At 48.3% G+C, this 20,632-nt stretch overlaps 1 protein-coding gene across 4 annotated transcripts in view; it reads left to right on the plus strand.

Annotated features, from left to right (window-relative positions):
- The window catches only part of PRPF40A (pre-mRNA processing factor 40A), an 827,412-nt gene that overhangs the window by 509,590 nt on the left and 297,190 nt on the right, over positions 1-20,632 (plus strand). For all 4 annotated transcript variants that reach the window (XM_085645530.1, XM_085645532.1, XM_085645531.1 and 1 more), the window contains exon 22: positions 7,669-7,764. In XM_085645530.1, the coding sequence (XP_085501656.1) occupies positions 7,669-7,764 (96 nt within the window). The remainder of the gene's footprint in view (positions 1-7,668; positions 7,765-20,632) is intronic.

Genomic DNA, 20,632 nt, shown 5'->3' on the forward strand with positions numbered 1-20,632 from the left:
TAGGCTGCAGTGGCAAGCTTGGAGGCACGTTTTCCATTTGTAACTGTATTGGTTACTCAGTTAAGTGCTGCGGTTCACTGGTGCTATTTAACTTACTAGCTCTGGGTGTCTTTTGTACCATATGCTGGGAACTTATAGGTAAGTCAGGTGAGCCAGTCGGGGATTGCCCTATTGTACACTTACTTCGGGGTTAGAGCACATGCACTGGGGCCTGAACAGCAGGGCCCAATGTGCTAGAGAGTATAAAAACCTGCAGCATCAGTCCAAAACGTGGGTGATCTTACAAAAATGGGTCCTTTACTACAGCCAGTCCAAGAGGACCAGTCCGCTATCTGTCATTGCATTTCTTCAGCAAGGGTCTAGCTCTGCAAACTGGTTGAGGCCATTGTCTTTCTGGAAGTTTGAACAATCTCTATAGCCCGAATGGATCAAAAGTTGCATATGTTAGTGGTTTGCCATACTTGTAATGTATAAGTTCGGCCATGTTGATCTTTCAACCATGGGAGCTTTCTGCACCAGAAAATCTTGTTAGTGCCACCTGTTTAAGATGCAACTCCTAAAATTCAGTCAACATTAGGGATATATTAATTGAAGTTGATAACATCCTTGTCCTCAGCAGCAACTTTCAGGATCCATAAATGTTCCCTAGCCTTGAATTGAGAGATTGTATCTGTAGGGGTGCTGCTCTTGATGACCAGTTCATTGGACCTGAAATTTAACTTTGTACAATCGTGACCCATTGCCTCAATTATCAGAAATCTGGGGTTCGACAAATGTACCAATGTTGGGTGGTATGTGGCATTGGGAGTGGACATTTTTTTAGGACACTTTGACACTTCTGAGCTAACTCAGTATGACTGTTGGCTATGCAGACACTGCTTTATTTTTGGGATTTCATTGATCGCCTTTTGTATCCTCAGTGTGAAGTGGCTCTGTATATACTGTTCCGAAATAGGTACAGGGTGTACAGAGTCCACAGTCCCCAGAGGTTTGGCAGAGGCTAAAGTTAGATATAACCTTACTCTCTAAAGTGGTAGCTTGGATGAGCAGTAAGGCAGTATCAGAGGACAGTGTAAAGCATTTGTTGCACACACTCAGCCAGCAAATGGTCTCAGACACTCGAACGGAACTCTAGGCCAATGGTTTATATATAAAAAAAATATATATGCTTGTTTTATTTTAGAACCAACAATAGGTATTAAAATATACTTTTTCAGAATGAAATGCTATATATAAATACTTTTGCAATATGCAATTGACTTTCGTAGAAAGTTACAAGTGGTTGCAATAGGCAACACAATTTTAAACACAATAATGCATTGAGGTCAATGAAAGTTTCAAGTTATTTGTAACAGATTACTTTTAGGATTACTTTTGGAATTCCAGGACTGGATCCTAGATTCAGTCCTGGGTCAATACTTGGAATCAAGTGATAAGTCGATTTAATTACTGTTATGATTTTTAGACAATATTTTGCTATTTTAAAAGTTGACACTTAGAAAATATTTAATAGAAAATAGTCAATGATTTCCTATGGGAGAAAATTGGGTTACTGGTAAGTACAGTTGTAAGTATTTTGCTGGGCACCAAGTTCCAGCACTGGGAGCTCGCCTAATAGCAGGTGAGTATTTTTGTTTACTTGGCTGATTTTTGGTGAATATTTTAAGTTTTGAAAAGTCCACACTTAGAAGAAATTTCAGGAAAACCAGTCAATGTTACCCTATGGAGAAAATTGAGTTATCGGTTTAAAGGTAAGTACTCGACTGGCAGAGTTAAGGTTCTGGGCATAGACTCAGGGGTCTCCCAGGGTCAGGTAGGTGCAGAGAGAGTTAGGCCCAATGTTATCCTATGAGAGGTAGGGGGGGCCTTGGTTGGTGGCTGCTGACTAGCAGGCCACGCAGCTGTGGGAGCTGGGCTCCTAGTCACTTAGGGCAAGTGGGGAAGTAGATAGGTGTAGAGGTTGCACTGCCAGGGCCACTCGGCAGCTGGGTGCAGGGTGCTTTTGAGCCTTCGCGCGCTCAATTGATTTCAACGGGAAAGCTCCGGTTTAGAAAAAGACTGCAAGCTCGGGGACGAAGATTCTTCAGGTGCCACCACCACTTCGAGAGGTAATTTGGGTAGTTGAAGGATAGGTAGGTACCCCGGTATTGGGCACAGGGGGTCGCGGGCCACCGGGGTGCCTTTTGGTGTCGGGAAATCTTACCCTCTGTTTTTGTTTTTTTTTTTAAATCTGTTTTTATTGTTTTAAAGAATACAATAACATTCTTTGGCAAGTGACACAGTAGGCGAGCATAGATGTAATAGCATAAGCAAGGGAGCACCCCGCTACAGAACCCCCAACCACTGCGTCGGGACTTGCAATCAGTCTTGTGCACGAGCACCGCCCTCAGTGGAGCCAACCACAGTTTCTTTGACAGTCTCGTAGTAGTCTCACCAGGAGTAACAATGTTAACCGTACCTCAGCTGGGTTCCGTGGCTATGCGCGGGTGCTACCCGCCTCGGGGAAATCTTACCCTCTGTTGATCGCAGTGGGGGGGGGCACCTGGTTCTGAGGCTGCAGGCTTCTTCAGGAATGTCGAGGGAAGTCCTTGGGTGCCGGACTCTGGGTCACAGTCGCCGTGGGGTCGTCCTCGTGTTCTTTGTTCACTCCGGCACAGGCCAGGCTTGGCGGGTGCAGAGTGTGAAGGGTTCGCAGTTCCGGGTTGCTGCCAGGGATTAGAAGTAGATTTGGAGTAGAGCCTCTACTCATGGGAGTTCCAAGGGTTTAGAGTCAAAAGGTAGCCAGGTCCTCCGGTGTTTGTGAGGTTGCTGGCCACAAGAGATGCCGGGTTGGAGCAGGAGCAGGTTCGAGGGTCGACAGGCCGGTAGGGCTGGAGCCAAAGCAGTTGGTGTCTTCCTCTTCTTAGCAGCTGCAGGGCAGGTCTTCTTTCTTCTAGCTCTTCTTCGGAATCTGGGGAAGGAAGGTTCAGGGTGCCCCTAAATACTAGTTTTAGGGGCGTTACAGATAGGTGAAGGGCAGGGACCTATGGGTCCCTGTCCTGGGGTGGGTACACCCCCTATCCTGCCTCTCTCCTGTGGGAGGGGGGCAGTAGCCTAGTCCTGAAAGGGTAGGGCTCCCCATCTTCAAGATGGCGAGAGCCCGGAGATGTGCTTCACCTCGCCTCCCCCACCTGAGGGGTGGGGTTGGCACATCCCCCTGTCCTTATTTGGGGTTTCCGTCCAAGCTTCCCGCCAGAGTGGGGGTTGCAGTGGCCTGGGGAAGCTCACAGAGGCGGCATGCCTTTGAAGCTTCCCCCTGCCCATCCTGGGGGAGGAGATTTAGCACCTCGCCCAGGATGTGCATTGTTGCAGGACCAGGAGAGCAGGGGCTCTCCTACCCAGGGGTCCAGCAACATGTCTACTGTGTGGCAACCTAGGCAGCCTCAGAGCAGACGTGGATTGTAGGTTAGGTTTAAGGGGGCATCTCTAAGATGCCCTCTGGGGTGCTTGGTACATTAAATCCCACACTGGCATCAGTGCGGGTTTAATGTGCTGAGAAGTTTGATACCCAACTTCTCAGCCTTCAGTGTTGCCATTATGGTGCTTTGGAATTCGTGTTTGACGAGCTATCAGCACCATGTACTCTTAAATGGCAGCACTGCACTTAGTGCCCAGGAATGGACCTGGGTACTGTCGGGGCACAGGGCTCATGCTCCTGTGCCCACACCACTGGCATAGGGCACCCTGCTAGAGGTGTGGCTGACGTATGTCAGGGCAGTGTAGGTGATGGGCATGGCACACAGGTATGTGTGCCATGTTGACTCTTTGTTTTGTCTTGTACCCAGACACTCAGCCTGCAAGAGCAGTGTGTGTGTGTTAGGGTACAGGGCCTCTGAGGGTGACACAATGAGTGCTGCAGCCCTTAGAGGCCTTCCCTGGTCACAAGGCCCTGGGTACCATTTACCAGGGGCTGACATGTGGCCAGGGTTTGCCAATTTTGGTTTTGGCTGTTAGGCAGTTTTTAGGGAAGGAACACAGGCCCTGGGCACCTGATTGGCAGGAGCCCAGGGCACAACAAGGAAAGTGCATCAGCTATTAGGCAAAAAAGGGGGTGGTCACTGCAACAGGAACCCACTTTCTTACACTCACCACAACTGTATCCCTTGCATAGAAATATATCACACTAGAGTGGTTAAAAAAAAATCACGAACGAATTCCCAAAGCATAACCTTGGCAATATGTCCAGTGTTATTGTGAAGGAGTGTGATTAGCTGAAAAGATGAATACCTTCTGGGATTGTATCCTTTTTCCAAAATGTGCATGATGTTTGGGGTGTTTTTATCTTCCTTTTTAGTAGGTCTCGCCTGAGCCAGCGCTTTAGCGCTGCTCTGGCGAGTTTTAGTAAGCGGGATTTTGAAGTGCAAACAAGTGGCTTTTGCAGGCCTCTAGCTACAGTGCATGTGCGCCGCCTGGGCGCGCACCATTTGTCCGCCTGTGTGATCACTTTCGCGGCCGCTTTAATGTTCTCAGTGAACCGCTCAGCCACTGAACATCAAAGCGGCCGCGAAAGTGCTCACCATATGCCCTGCTCGCATCTCCTCCCCCCCGCCCCTTTTCTGAACATGGTTCGTGTGCGCTCGCTTTCGTGACTTGTTTAAAAATTGCACTTAAAACGAAGCCTGCTCACAGTGAGTAAACTACAGGGACTGAGGCCAGGTCTGGTGCCCAAACAAACACGGTCACCCATTGTGCGTTACGTCTCACCGGGATCGCTTGATCTCTTGACTCTTTTGTCATGGCATCATTCTCAAATCCTTCCAACGCTTACCTCATCCCAAACGCACCTGACACACATTGCTGTCTATGCTTACTGTAAATTTTGAGACCCAAGTCATTGTGCCTGCTCAAATACATTTGTCTTGTCAATATTCATGCTTCAGACCATGAACCTTGAAGAATTTTATATTTCTACAAAATTAAGTAATACCCGTCATCATTGCCCGTTACCCATACGTCTGCATTGTTTTAACTCTGTTTCACAATTCCTTTTACTCTCCCAACCCTAGTCCTTCGTGTTGCTTTTTCCCACTTGCGCCCACCGTGCTGCTTCCACCCCATACCCTCCTGTTGTTTCCCAGACCCGCTTAATAAAAAGAAACACTTTTGCGCTGCTTTTTTTTTTTTTATTTAGATTCAAGATCAGGGACACTAAAAACCATTGTCAATGCTAACAGAGCCCAAAGGCGAAACCCATTTGCATTGCCAATGCTTTTTTCATTACAAGGTTGGGAAAATTCAACACATCTACCATGCAACGCCTAAGGCAATGTGCCAATATGCTGTTTAGACACTACGCATGTGTCTTTAAGTTATTTGAAACGCGTGTCTTTGTTATCTGAAACGTATTTCTTCATAGTTTCGCACTACGGTGAAAACGTGCCACACCTCTATCATGTTGCGCCTCTGGCAGTGGGGCAATGTACTGTTTTTTACACTACGTGTGTTTCTTTAAGTTATTTGAAACCTTCATGGCAATGGGTCAGTGTGCTAGTTATACAGTACTTGTGTTTGTTCGTTCGGTCATTTCATAGTGATTTTGTACTACGCTTGACACTCACAACAGTACCGCTTCCAGACACAACAAGTCTAGGAACAAATTGTGCCCCAATCTTCTTTCCGCTCCTAACAGGGCTGGGGCTCAAATAAGCACTAAGCTTACAGGGGAAAGAAATAAGCAAAGGAATACAGGGGTATTTTTTCTTTACTTGAATCAGGATTTAAAGTATATTTTGAACAATATCCAGGCTTTCACGTCAGAATTAACTCCAAAGAATGTTTCCCATATCAACGGAGGAAACGGGCAAAAAGCCATCGGATATTATTAGGACTACCAGAAATACAAGCCTTTGTTGATCACAACCAATAAATATCTTGGCTCAACACTTCTAACGCGGCACCAGATGCAGCTCACGTCTGCAAAAGGTTTCTACGCAGACGGACGGAGGGGTCATAAAACACCCACCCCCCACTCCACTTCAGAGGCAAACCCAAGGAATTCTTCTGGTCGAGCAAAGGGAGCCCCATAACACTTGTGCTTCTCTCAAGGAACCACATTCTGCAAACCCTTGCAAAAAACAGGCAGAAAGAACAGTGAGGCCCCAGCAACAACACAGGCCATTCGTTAGCTATTACCAGGGCTCTCATACATATTAAAACATGCACTACAAGGGGGAAAAATGCATTCTCTAAAGCCGTCCAAACATTCAATTTCAATGCACAGCATTTAATGTTTATAAAGCAATAGTTCACAACTACCCTATCGAGGTGCCTCAAACACGCACTAACACGTGGAACAATGCTACATTTACCATTTCTTATTGGTAAAAAAAACAAGCATTGGCATAGCCAATAGGTCTCGCTTTTGGGACCATACAAGTCTTTAGTTATGCAGCACAATATCCTTGGTGCAACAACATCAACTGTTGCATGGCCAAACACTTATAAGGTACACGGTTTAGCCATGCAACAGCTGATGTTGTTGCACCAAGGATATTGTGCTGCAAAACTAAATACTTATAAGGTCCCAAAAGCGAGACCTATTGGCTATGCCAATGCTTGTTTTATACTTCACTGCACATGCATGCGACCGTTTTCTCTGTAAATATATTCAACTGACTTCACGCCCATACTGTTTCGGAGTCTGTTACCTCTGTCACCAACATTTGATGGCCAAACATCAATCAGGTGCCCAAGAAGAGTAACTGTGTTATCGATTTTATTTCAATAGTACTGATAGCCCTGGGACAATACCCACATGAGGTAGTTGGCTGTAAACGCTCACTGCCCCTCGAAGCCAAGGGCTTAAAAAAACATTGTTTATGGGGGGGGGGGGGGGGGGGGGAGCATCACTCATTCTATCTTCGAGTAGCCCTTTTAGCTCGTTCTAGTAGCTGCTTAATCCTGTCAGATGTTTGAAAATGTTCATTTGTTGAAGTAATGGGATGTGATATTCAAAGTACCCATTACTTCTTTCCATAGGGCTAACTGTACAATGATACTTCTCATCTTAGCACCGGTCATGCTTGCTCTCTTAATTTACCAATTCTCAACTGTGGTGTAAATAAAATGTAATGTTACACCTCTTTCGATCTGAGATTGGCAGGTGATAGTGGAGTGGGGTCAGAGGAATCTTATGCTAAATCTTGCAACTGAATAGTTTTCTTCCTTTGGAGTCATTAAATCCCATCTCCATACCAGCAGATGTGCTCTGTGGGTCTGTATGTTTAAATCCTTTTTGTAACTATCATGTGGAATAAAAGTATTGAACAGAAAAGATGTTGGCTGGTTCTGTTGTAGGTTCAGATCACCACTTGGGAAGTATTTGTGTGGCGGTGTTACTTACATATGTTCATTCATGTAGTACGGATGTTGGTCCGGAACAATTAGTCTAAGCAAAGTGGTTGAGTTAAGAAGAGGCTGATACTACAAGGGCAATAGTATTTACATCTTTGTTTTGAGTAATTCACTTTTGCTTTGAATAGGAATTTAAAATATACAACATTAATGCGTATGCCTAATTTGGACATTGCTGCTCAGTTGATCTTGATATATTGCTGTGTTTTTAGACTTTGAAAAAAGAAAATATATTGTAAATATTATAACCCTGAAAATACTCTTCTCCTCATATAGATTCGGGACAAATTTATTAAGGAACCGGCATTTGAGGACATAACGCTTGAATCTGAACGAAAACGAATATTTAAAGACTACATTCATGCACTTGAGGTATTTTTTCATTTTATGACCGTATTCCCCCACTAATTGGTTATGTTCATGTAATTTCAGAGGCTCTACAATGTGGTTGATAAACATGTTAACCATAAGCTAACAACCAGATTTCCTAATTGTTTTTGTTTTATTTTAACTTTTTTTACAGGAGCACTTTTTGTGAATCTTCCATTCTAAAATAATGTATGTGCAGGTTAAATTAGTGTTTCTGATATATGCCTGTCCAGCATCCACCTCAATTGTTAAAACTGCCCTTGTGTCTTTTCTTTTATACATTTCTTAATGCTTTTACTGGTATTCCAATATATATTTGTAATTTAATCTGTTAATTACTGGATTTGTTAACATGGATTTTGTGATGTTATGAAGCGTTGTAAAATGGCTTCACGCTTTTATGAATCCTTTTTAGATGTTCACCAGGTTGTTAGTGTTATCTTTTTGCATTGTGCTGTGACCGAAATCCACTGCATGGTTTGGTGTAGTTACTCCACCCTACCGTACAGGCCTTTTCCTGTGGTTCTGGGATCAGTCAAAGTTACTGGGCTATATACTCAGGATGATGTCATTTATCACTGGTGTCCTGGAGTCGTAATTCTGATGCACTCAAAAGGTGAGAGTTAACACGCTTCTTTTAGGTACCTTACTTTCTCAGTGCAGGGAGCAATCAAAGCTTACTCAAGAAGGTGGAGTAGTTTATACAGTCAGAATCTGTAAGGCACAAAGTAACTATGTGCAGTCCGTGCTTTACTCTAGAGATCTGCTTATGAGCCTCAAATGTTTTATTAGATACTAACGTTTCTATAACTTTGGCCCTACAAGCAGTGTTATCCTGATAGATTTGCTTTGAGTTGCCTCTGCCACTCTGATAGGGCTTTGGATTGCTGCAGTTCTCCAGCATTGGATCTTTCGAAGATTCACATACATTTCCCATCAGATTTGTAATCCTTAATATCATTATTTCCTGTGGTGAGGCTGGCAATACCCAGAATTGTATCTTGGCAATAAACAATATTTGTATGCTCAGAACAAAACAGTGTTTTAATAGCATATTCATCTGATGAAAAACGGTCCCATCTTGAGTAATGCAGTAAACTTTTTTGAGCATTCTATTACCCCCGAGTCCATCGTTTGTCAGGTTGCCACAATAAGAACACTACTCTGCATTCATTAAGATCATTTTATTTTATATTCTTCTTCTTCCCCATGGATTTCTTCCACCAATAAAGCTTTTGCCCAACAGATGGTGTTTGTGGCTTTTCTATGCCAGCGGACACCATTATTCTCCACTGTCGCCTAAACATCCGTGAAGGTGTTTCATGCCTTCCTCTATCTGATGTTCTTCATTTCTGCCACAAATTGTAGTAATTTAAGATCTGTAATAACATGCTCAAAACACTTTGTTGTAGATACACATGCTTTGCATAAGTCTGCCATCTAGTGTTGGGCTTGTATGATTGCAAGTTGTTTTTGTTCAAAGAGGCTTTCTTCGAGTCACGAGACTGTGCGGCGGCGACTCTTGGTAATACTGCACATGGTCATCTACGCCATCCTCAGATTTTTTTCTGCTGACTGGTTTGGATGTAATCTCTTACTCCTTAGTTTGCAAATCCTTCAGGCTCCCTTTGGTTCTCTTGTAGATCTCTACTTGGCAGTATTGTCTTGATTGTGTAGTTTTATTGCGTCCAAGCGATCACCCTTGTGCGCAGCTTGCTTCCTCGGCCTACAGACCATGCCTGACTGGGCCTCCTTTCTCCACTTCCAATGTCCTTCGGAGAATGACCTGCTATTGGAATGAACTCCGTTCCACTTTTGTTCGAATTGTCACTCTTAAGTATCCCCTGTGAGAAAGTGGCTCTGTATATACTGTTCCCAAATAGGTACAGTGTGCACAGCCGTCGGCCGCTCAATTGATTTCAATGGGAAAGCTCCGGTTTTGAAAAAGACTGCAAGCTCGGGACGAAGATTCTTCAGGTGCCACCACCCTTCGAGAGGTAAGTTGGGTAGTTGGAAGATAGGTAGGTACCCAGGAGTTAGGCACAGGGGGCCGCCGGGTGCAGAGGTGCCTTTTGGTGTCGGGAAATCTTAACCTCTGGTCATCGCGGTTGGGGGGGTACTTGCTTCTGAGGCTGCAGGCGTCGTCAGGAGTGTCGAGGGAAGTCCTTGGGTGCCGGACTCGGGGTCACAGTCGCCGGGGGGTCGTCCTCGTGGTCTTTGTTCGCTCCGGCACAGGCCAGGCTTGGCAGGTGCTCAGTGCGCAGGGTTCGCGGTTCCGGGCGGATGCCAGGGATTAGAAGTTATTTTTGAGTAGAGCCTCTACTCATGGGAGTCCCAGGTGCTTAGAGCCAAAAAGGTAGCCAGGTCCTCCGGGGTTTATGAGGTTGCTGGCCACAAGAGGTGCCGGGTTGTAGCATGAGCAGGTTCGAGAGTCGACAGGCCGGTAGGGCTGGGGCGAAGCAGTTGGTGTCTTCTTCTTCTTAGCAGCTGCAGGGCAGGTCTTCTTTCTTCTTGCTCTTCTTTGTATTTCGTAAACTGGAATCTGAGGAAGGAAGATTCAGGGTGCCCCTAAATACTAAATTCTGATGGATACATCTGCCAGTGGATTCCTCACCTTGTGAATATCCCCTGCGCCAGCATTCCACGGAACTTTTCTTCCCCAGCATTCCACGTCGACGTGGGCGACGTCACAATACATCGGCTCCGCACGCGACTCCATACGACGTCATCGGAGCCATAAGAAGCCCACGTCGACGTGATGACGTCAGTTCCCTTTTTTCCGCGCCGTCGACGCGCAACGGTTTTTTCCCAGTGCTCTCTAGATACTTTGTAATCTAGTGGTGTATTCTTGTTAAAATCGGAATGTCTTCGACGAGGAAGTCGGGCTTTAAGCCCTGTAGGGAGTGCGGAGGCCTGATGTCCATGACGGATCCGCATCAGAATTGTTTATGGTGTCTCTCTTCTGATCATGATGTGGATGAGTGCGGGTGCTGTAGGAGCATGAATCCTAAAGCACTGAAGGAGAGGAAGACCAAACTCTTCATGAAGAAGATCGGTGAGGAGAAGAGAGGGAGGAAAAAGGAGAAGTCCAGGCGGGAGTCTTCGACTTCGAGGTCGTCGAAGTCGAAGAAGCACCATAAGAAGAGGAAGCATTCTTCTCGGCGTCGGTCCTCGAAGTCTAAGAGGTCGAGGTCGGCTTCGCCTCGTCGACGTCAGAGCAAGATCTTGTCTCCTTCGCCTTCTCCGGATAAGTCTTCGAAGTCTCCCTCTCCGAAGCGGACTCCGGCTCGTTCCCCGACGCCGTCTCCGGCGCCGTCCAAGGCTTCGACTCCTGGTCGGGTGGAATCTGATGTGGAGCAGGAGCAGGAAGAGTCTGTCCTGGTGCCTGATGACTCCGTGGTTCCGGTGGAGGATTCGGAGGAGCCGACGCCGGTGGCTCCACATGAGGATACAGGGGCAGTTCCTTATCCCCAATTCCCGGCTCCAGGTACGGATCCTTCGGGATTTCTGAATGCCATGTATGGCATTTTTCAGAGAGCATCCTTCCCATCCGGAGCACCAGCAGGTCCCGTGGGTCCGATGGCGTTTTCTCTAGGAGTGCCGCAGCAATACGCTCAGGCTCCTTTTCTGCCTTTTATGCCGATGGCGCCTTCTTGGCAGTTTCCGGCGCCGGTTGGGATTCCGGCTCGACCTCGGATGGATGGTCAATCTTCGGAGCCTTCTTTGACGCCGAGGCCGACTCCATCGACGCCGCATCCGGCGCCGCCGACTCCACCTGTAGCGCCTCCGACGCCGATGCCTTTGGCTCCACCGACGCCGCGTACGACGTCGACGACGCCGGCTCCCCGGAATCGATCGAGGCGGGAGGCCCAAAGGGTTTTGGAGGAGGAAAGATTTCGGGCTGAGGTGGAAGAAGGTGAAGTGGACTCTTCTTCGGATGAGTTTGGAGGTATAGAGGTAGCAAGTGGTTTGGATACCACCCCGGAGTGGGAGCATGCTTCTGCAAGGTCTTCTCCACCACAGGAATTGGCGCCCTACCATGTTGTGATCAAGAAGGCCGCGGAGTTGTTAGATCTGCAGCTGCCCTCTGTGGAATACAAGTCCAATCTGCTCACAGAGGTGTTGCACTCCCCGACGTCGGCTTCTGAGCCTTTGCTACCTTTCAATGAGGCTCTCTTGGAACCAGTATTGGAGGTGTGGAAGAAGCCTCTGTCAGCTCCAGCAGTTTGCAGGCAGGTGGCAAGGAGATACAGGGTTGCGCCAGGAGACCCGGATTTTTTATCCACGCATCCTTCTCCGGAGAGCCTAGTGGTGCAGGCTTCATGTTCTAAACATGCTTCGGGTGCTTTCCCCCAATCTCCTGCTGATAGGGAGTCGAAGAAAGTTGATCAGGCGGCCAAAAAGTCTTTCTCCTCAGGAAGTATGGCATTGAAGTCATCAAATGCTACGTGCTTGCTGGGGCGTTATGTTCATGCCCTGATGGACTCTATAAAAACTCTGGCCCCTAAGTTACCTGAGGGGGATAAGTCGTCCTTCATGGAGGTTGTGGCGGACACTCAGGCAGCTGCCAGGCAGGTGATCCAGTCTGGGCTGGATACGGCGGACTCTGTGGCGAGAATTATGGGGTCGTCCATTGCCGCGAGGAGACAAGCATGGCTCCGTTCCTCAGGGTTTTCTGCAGATGTCCAGGCCACGCTGGTGGATCTGCCCTTTGATGGACAAAAGTTGTTTGGGGAGAAGGCAGATTCTGCTCTTCAACGTTTTAAGTACAGTAGGTTAACGGCGAAGTCCTTGGGTCTGCAGGTTCCTGTGAGAGGTTCAACTTTCCGTAAGGCTAGGGGATTCGGAAGGTCATCCTTTCGCTCCTTTCGACAGCCACAACAACAGCAGCAACAACAGCAGCAGAATCCCCTCTATCGCTCCTATAGAGGGAAGCAAAGGGGTCGGAGAGGTTCTGGTCGTAACCCCTCTTCTTCCTCCTCCTCCTCTGCTCCAAATGAGGCTTCAGGGAAGCAGCCCTAGATCCCCCATCCCGGATCATGTAAGACCTGTGGGGGGTCGGGTGTCCTACTTTCTACGGGGTTGGTAATCTGTTACAACCGACCTTTGGGTTTTGAACCTCGTAGAGACTGGGTACGCCCTTCTCTTTCGGGAGTTTCCTCCCCCTTACCCTCCTTGCCAAGGTTATTGCTCGGAGGACCACCTGCTTCTCCTGCAGAAAGAAGTTCAAGCTTTGTTTCAGAAGGGCGCAATAGAGGTGGTTCCGGAGCAGGAAAGGGGTCAGGGATGCTACTCCCGGTATTTCCTGATCCCCAAGAAGGACGGCAGATTGCGTCCGATTCTGGACCTCAGAATCTTGAATTTTTACCTGAAACAGGAGAAGTTCAAGATGCTGACCCTTGCGCAGGTTCTTCAAGCGTTGCAGCAAGGAGACTGGATGGTGTCGCTCGACTTGCAGGACGCGTACTTCCATGTCCCAATCCTGAAGTCGCACAGGAAGTATCTCCGTTTTACGGTTGGGTCGCAACATTATCAGTTTGCGGTCCTCCCGTTTGGTCTTACTACTGCACCTCGAGTCTTCACAAAGGTGATGGCAGTGGTGGCTGCTCATCTCAGGAGGTCGGGGATTCCGGTTTTCCCCTACCTGGACGACTGGCTTCTGAAGGCAGAGTCCCCAGGGATGGTGCAGCGTCATCTGCAGGTGACAACTCAGCTGTTATTCGACTTGGGTTTTTCGATCAATGTGCCCAAGTCTCACCTGGTGCCCTCTCAACGCAACCTGTTTATAGGGGCAGTACTGGACACTACTGTGTGTCGAGCATTCCCTCCTCCTCAAAGGATTCTCGACATTCAGGAGATGGTCCCTTTATTCCACAGTGGAGCGGTTGTTCCAGTTCTGAAGGTCCTTCGCCTGCTCGGTCTGTTCGCTTCCTGCATTCTGTTGGTCAACCATGCACGCTGGCACATGAGGGCGCTCCAGTGGTGCCTCCGCAAGCAGTGGTATCAGCACAACGGGGATCTCGGGGAGTCGATCAAGATCTCCGGAGAAGCTGCAGCGGATCTGTCTTGGTGGAGCGTGGAGGGCAATCTGTCCCAAGGAAAGCCTTTCCATCTACCTCCATCGGTGGCCACAGTGATAACGGATGCCTCCACCCTAGGGTGGGGTGCTCATCTGGGGGATCTGGAGATCAAGGGTCTTTGGTCTCCAGAGGAGAGGTTGTTTCATATCAACCTTCTGGAGTTGCGGGCGATTCGTTTGGCACTCAAGGCCTTTCTCCCTTCCCTTCGCGGTCAGTCAGTTCAAGTCCTGACGGACAACACGACCGCGATGTGGTATATAAACAAACAGGGAGGAGTAGGGTCTCTTTGTCTCTGCAGAGAGGCCCTGCGTCTGTGGTCCTGGGCTCAGGACCATCAGATTTGTCTGATGGCAAATCATCTGGCCGGGGTGCTGAACGTGCGTGCGGACAGTCTCAGTCGGCAGTTCTCCGCCGACCACGAGTGGAGGCTCCATCCGGAGGTGGTTCGTCACGTCTTTCGGACGTGGGGGACTCCTCGGGTGGACCTGTTTGCCACCCGAGAGAACGCGCACTGCCCGTCATTATGCAGTCTCCAGTTTCCGATGCAGGGGGCGTTGGGGGACGCGTTTCAGTTGAGTTGGGGTTCACGACTCCTTTACGCGTTTCCTCCCATACCCTTGATTCCTCGGGTTCTGAGGAAAATTCGCCAAGACCGGGCCCAAGTCATTTTGGTCGCCCCGGACTGGCCAAGAAGGGTGTGGTACACAGATCTTCTCCACCTCTCCTCGTGCCCTCCGCTCCGTCTCCCTCTGAGGGCAGACCTCCTCTCGCAGTCGGAGGGGCAGGTTCTACACCCCCACCTCCAGAGCTTACACCTTCATGCCTGGAGATTGAACGGGGCAACCTGAGTTCCTTCTCTCTCCCACCTGATGTGGTGGACGTTATTTTATCGGCCAGGCGACACTCCACCAAGTCCATATACTCCTACAGGTGGTCTAAGTTTGTAAAGTGGTGTGGGGAGAGGTCCATTGACCCTTTAAAGGCTCATCTTTCTGATGTGCTTCAGTTTGCTCTTTCCTTGGCTCAGCAGGGCTGTGCTGTGGCCACGGTCAAGGGCTACCTTTCGGCCTTATCGGCATTTCTGTGCCTTCCAGATCAGCCTTCGTTATTTAAATCTCCGGTTGTTCTGAGGTTCATCAAGGGCCTTACAAACATGTTTCCTCCTACTCCATTTGTAATGCCTCAGTGGGACCTTAATCTTGTCTTAACCTTTTTAATGGGGTCCCCATTTGAGCCTCTTCATAATTGTCCTTTGAGGCTGTTGTCCTTTAAGGTGGTTTTTCTTGTCGCCATAACCTCGGCAAGGAGGGTAAGTGAGCTTCAAGCTCTTAGTTCCAAACCTCCTTTTCTTACCTTACATGCTGAAAGGATGGTTCTCAGGACCAGGGCTGCTTTCCTGCCAAAAGTTGTTACTCCTTTCCATTTGGGGCAGTCTATTACCCTCCCTGTTTTTTATCCACCCCCTCATCCTTCCAAAGAAGAAGAAAGACTCCATCGCCTTGACCCGAAGAGGGCTATGAGTTTTTATTTGGACAGGACCAAGGACTTTCGTGTTGATGACCAGCTTTTTATTGGCTACGTTGGTCGTTCTAAAGGTAAAGCGGTGCACAAGCGCACGCTGTCAAGATGGATAATACTGACCATCAAGATCTGTTACGCCCTGGCTGGTAAGACTCCTCCTGAGGGTATTCGTGCTCACTCTACTAGAGCTAAGTCTTCATCATCTGCTCTGGCCCGGGGTGTTCCTGTGGCAGATATTTGTAAGGCCGCGACTTGGGCCTCCCTCCATACTTTCGCAAAGCATTATTGCTTGGACTCTGAGATGAGGAGGGAGGGCCACTTCGCGCGCTCTGTCTTGCAAGACTTTCTGGTATAGAAAGGTGGACACCCTCCTCCGGGAGTGGGGACTGCTGTGGGAATCTATTCACAAGGTGAGGAATCCACTGGCAGATGTATCCATCAGAAGAACAAGTTACTTACCTTCGGTAACGCTTTTTCTGGTGGATACAGTATCTGCCTGTGGATTCCTCACCAACCCACCCGCCTCCCCGTTGTCCACCTTTTGTATACCATGAAATAGGTCTTGTTTGAAATGCTTATATTTTCTCTTGTACATTTGTAGGTAATGCTTGTTCGATTAGCATTCCTTTGTTTTGTATGCTATGTATATGTATTGGTTTTTCTATATACTGTGTATACTTGGAATTGTCGTTGGTTCACCTGTTCGCCTCGAAGGCACGGAAAAAATGGGTGGAACTGACGTCATCACGCCGACGTGGGCTTCTTATGGCTCCGATGACGTCGTATGGAGTCGCGTGCGGAGCCGATGTATTGTGACGTCGCCCACGTCGACGTGGAATGCTGGGGAAGAAAAGTTCCGTGGAATGCTGGCGCAGGGGATATTCACAAGGTGAGGAATCCACAGGCAGATACTGTATCCACCAGAAAAAGCGTTACCGAAGGTAAGTAACTTGTTCTTTAGGGGCGTTACAGGTAGGTAAAGGGCAGGGGCCACTGGGTCCCTGCCCTGGGGTGGGTACACCCCCTATCCTGCCACTCTCCTGTGGGAGGGGGGCAGTGGACTAGTCCTGATTGGGCAGGGCTCCCCATGTTCAAGATGGCGAGAGCCCGGGGACATGCTTCACCTCGCCTCCCCCACCTGACGGGTGGGGTTGGCAGAGGCTGGCACACCCCCTGTCCTTCCTTGGGGTTTCCGGCTACTCTTCCCGCCAGAGAGGGGGTTGAGAACCGATAGAGGGCCAGTTGCTGGGTACAGAAAGTGGCCTGGAGAAGCTCACAAAGGCGGAATGCCTTTGAAGCTTCCACTGCCCATCCCGGGGGAGGAGACTTCGCACCTCACCCAGGATGTGCATTGTTGCAGGCCCAGGAGAGCAGATGGCTCTCTACCCAGGGGTCCAGCAACCTGTCTGCTGTGTGGCAGCCTAGGCAGCCCCTCAGACAAGACGTGGATTGTAGGTTAGGTTCAGGGGGCATCTCTAAGATGCCCTCTGTCGTGCATCTTACAGTAAATCGCACACTGGCATCAGTGTGGGTTTACTGTGCTGAGAAGTTTGATACCAAACTTCCCAGTCTTCAGTGTAGCCATCATGGTGCTGTGGAGTTTGTGATGACGACCTCCCAGCACCATATACTCTTAATGGCAGCACTGCACTTACAGTTCCCAGGAATGGACCTGGGTACTGTAAGGGCACAGGGCTCATGCACCTGTGCCCACACCTCTGGGATAGGGCACCCAGCTAGAGGGGTGACTGAGGTATGCCAGGGCAGTGTGTTGTGGGCATGGCACACAGGGATGTGTGCCATGTCGACTCTTTGTTTTGTTCTTCAACCAGACACTCAGCTTGCAAAGGCAGTGTGTGTCAGGGTTCAGGGCCTCTAAGGGTGGCACAATAAGTGCTGTAGCCCTTAGGGGCCTTCTCTGGTCACAGTGCCCTGGGTTCCTTTGGTACCATTTACCAGGGGCTGTTGATGCCAATTGGGTTTTGGCTGTTAGGCAGTTTTTAGGGAAGGAAAACAGGCCCGGGGCACCTGATTGGCAGGAGCCCAGGGCACAACAAGGAAAAGTGCATCAGTTATCAGGCAAAAAAGGGGGGGGGTTACTGCAACAGAAACCCACTTTCTTTCATCCCCATACTAACCAACACTCCGTTTGCAACCTATGCCTCTCACCCGATCATAGAGAGAAAAGCTGTGAGGCCTGTAAGTCAAAGTAATCTAAAAGGTAATTACTGTGTAATTTAAGATGCTTTTTTTACATTATATCAACCTGTAACAATTGCAAATCCCATCTTCAATTGCATTGCTGCGTTAAGGCTTACAATTGAAAGTATATTTTACCTACCTGTACCAAGTCCTGCTTGGTTCTAGAAATAAAATATAAGTATACCTTTTTTATATTTACCCAATTGGTCTGGATTCTTAGTGTGTGCCATCAGTCTTGATAGAGTGAATACAATAAATGCTCAAAACACCTTCTGGATAAGCCTAACTGTGAGCCCACACTACCACAGAGAGAGCTGTTACTACTTGCCTAATTTAGCCTCTGCTATTCCTCTGGGAGACTCCGTGGACTCTGCACATTATACCTCACCTTGTTATAGTATATACAGAGCCAACTTCCTACAGTGTCATTACATGCCTTTCATAGTAAGTAGGAAGCCGACTCTGTATGTACTATACCAAAATTAGGTATAGTGTGCACAGAGTCCAGTGGAACCCCAAAGGTAGGCAGAGGCAAAAGTATATAGCACCTTACTCTCCATTTGTGGTAGTGTGGGCGAGCAGTAAAGCTTTATCAGAGGGTAGTGTTAAGCATTTGTTGTACTCCCTCGGGCAGAAAATGTCACACACTCGACTGAACTCAGACCAATTTGTTTGTATAAAAATATTATTTAGTTATATTTATTTTATAGAATTAAGCAAGCCTGGTACAGGTAATTGTCAAAGGTACTTTTTCAAGGCAGGTTGAACAATACAAGCAAGCTGAATGAAAATTACTTTTTCAGGTTTGTAAATACTTTCAATACAGTGTAAATTAATGTTAGATTACTTTTGATTACTTTTCAGATTACTTCATGGATTACTTTTTCTACTCAATGTGATATGCCTAGATATCACACTGGGACATTTCATATAGAAAAGGTAAGTAAAGCAGTTTTTAGATATTTGCAGTTAGTTCTCATACCAAACCAACTCCACACAATTTGTACAAGAAAACAGTCAATGCAGTCCTATAGGAAGAAATGTGGTTATCTGTTTCAAGGTAAGTACTTGGGTTTGGGAGTTGGTGTTCTGAGGTTAGAACCAGGGCTCCCCCCAGGTCAAGGATGCACCCCCAAAGCACCCTCAGCTACACTAGGGCGGCTGAGTGCTGAAGCCCAATGTTATCCAATGGGGACTAGGGGACCTCCGGTTGGTAACTGCTTAAGAGCAGGCCACAAGATTCTGGGAGCAAAACTCCTGGTTTTGGGCTCGGGTCAAAGGGGGATCCGAGTTGACACGCAAAGTACACCCGCAGCGGCGCAGAGGCGGCTTGGTGCAGGGTGCTGTTTTGGCGTCTGGTGGCCTGTTAGATTCAATGGGGATTTTATGGTTGCAACAAAGACTGCAGGCTCGAGGATGAAGATCGTTGGAAAGGTAAGTTGAGATGCCCGGGGATGCTGGTATTCTGTCGGTTGGGCTACCCAAGCCCAAGGGGCGTCTGGTGCAGTGGTGTCTTTAGGCGTTTTTTTTTTTTTTTTTTTTTACTAGCTCCCGTCGTGTTAGGAGGATCCTCCAGAAGGGGCTGCAGGCTTCGCTTGGAGATTCGAGGCAGGTCGGATATCACCAGATTTCAGGTCAGAATCACCGGGGAGACCTCCTCGTGGTGTTGGGCCACTTGAACTCGGACCGTGGGCGTTAGGTGCAGAGTGGTGCAGACTCGCAGATTTGGCCAGAGCCTGTGGGTGAGCAAATCTGGTGTTCACAGGAGACAGTCTTTGGTTTGGAAGGCAGGGCAGGTCCTTCGGGTTCTTGAGGCTGCTAGCTGCAGGACACATCAGGATTTCGCTGGAGCAGGTTTGAGACAGGCCGGTAGGGCTGGGGCCAAGTCAGTGGGCGTCCTCCTCTTCCTAGTTTCAGCATGCTTCTTTGGTCCTTCTTCTCTTCTGGTTGGTTCTTGTCTGAGGAGGCAAGGTTCGGGGTTACCCCTAATTACTAGATTTAGGGCATTACAGGTAAGTAAAGGTTGGGACCAATGGGTACCTTCCTTGGGGGTGGATACATGGTCTCTTATGCCACCCTCCAGTGGGTGGGGGCCATATACCTCTCTCTCTGGTTAGCTGGGTGTGAGAAAGTGGCTCTGTATATACTGTTCCTTAATAGGTACAGGGTGTACAGAGTCCACAGTCCCCCAGGGTTTGACAGAGGTTAAAGTTAGATATAACCTTACTCTCTAAAGTGGTAGCTTGGTCGTGCAGTAAGGCAGTATCAGAGGACAGTGTAAAGCATTTGTTGTACACACTCAGTCAGCAAATGGTCTCACTCACTCAATAACTGAACTCTAGGCCAATGGTTTATATATAAAAAACATGTTTGTTTTATTTTAGAACCAACACTTGGATTTAAAATATACTGTTCGAGGCATATGAGCTGCAGATTGTACACTTAGCATAGATCGCCATCTGGTGTTGGGCCCGGATGTTTGCAGTTTGTTTTTCTTCTTGGACAGTCTTTGGAAGTCACGAGTTTGGTGACTCCTCCTTCGGTCCGTACTGCGCATGGGCTTCCGCTCCATCCTCAGATTGTTTTTTTCCGCCATCGGGCTCGGATGTGATACTTCGTGCTCCGGCTTCGAACTTCTACGGTTCCAGCCTCGACGGAAAATCCTCGTATCTTCGAGTTTCTTCATCATCATCTTCATCTCTCGAAGCGGCACTTTTCTCCATCCCGTACATCGGCACCGGCCTTCGGGCCCTCCTCGACTCCGGTCCCGGCCGATGGAAAGGACTCCGTTCAAAAAGTGCCCAAAATGTGGGTCTAAATTTCCCCACACCGACCTCCATCAGGTGTGTAATCTTTGCCTCTCTCCAGAACACGAGGCCAGAGACTGCCCCGCCTGTAAGTCTTTTCGATCGAAGAAAACCATCCGGGATCGAAAAGCTCGACGCACCATGGCGCACTCATCGTCTGCAGCTCCACCGGACATCTTCGGAGACGGCGCCGAAGCTTCGGGGCAAACACACACCGAGCAGGAAGAAGACGTCGTCAGCGCTTCCGAAGCCGACGACTCC

Source organism: Triturus cristatus, chromosome 3_1 (genome assembly GCF_964204655.1).
Source record: "Triturus cristatus chromosome 3_1, aTriCri1.1, whole genome shotgun sequence".
NCBI lineage: Eukaryota > Metazoa > Chordata > Amphibia > Caudata > Salamandridae > Triturus > Triturus cristatus.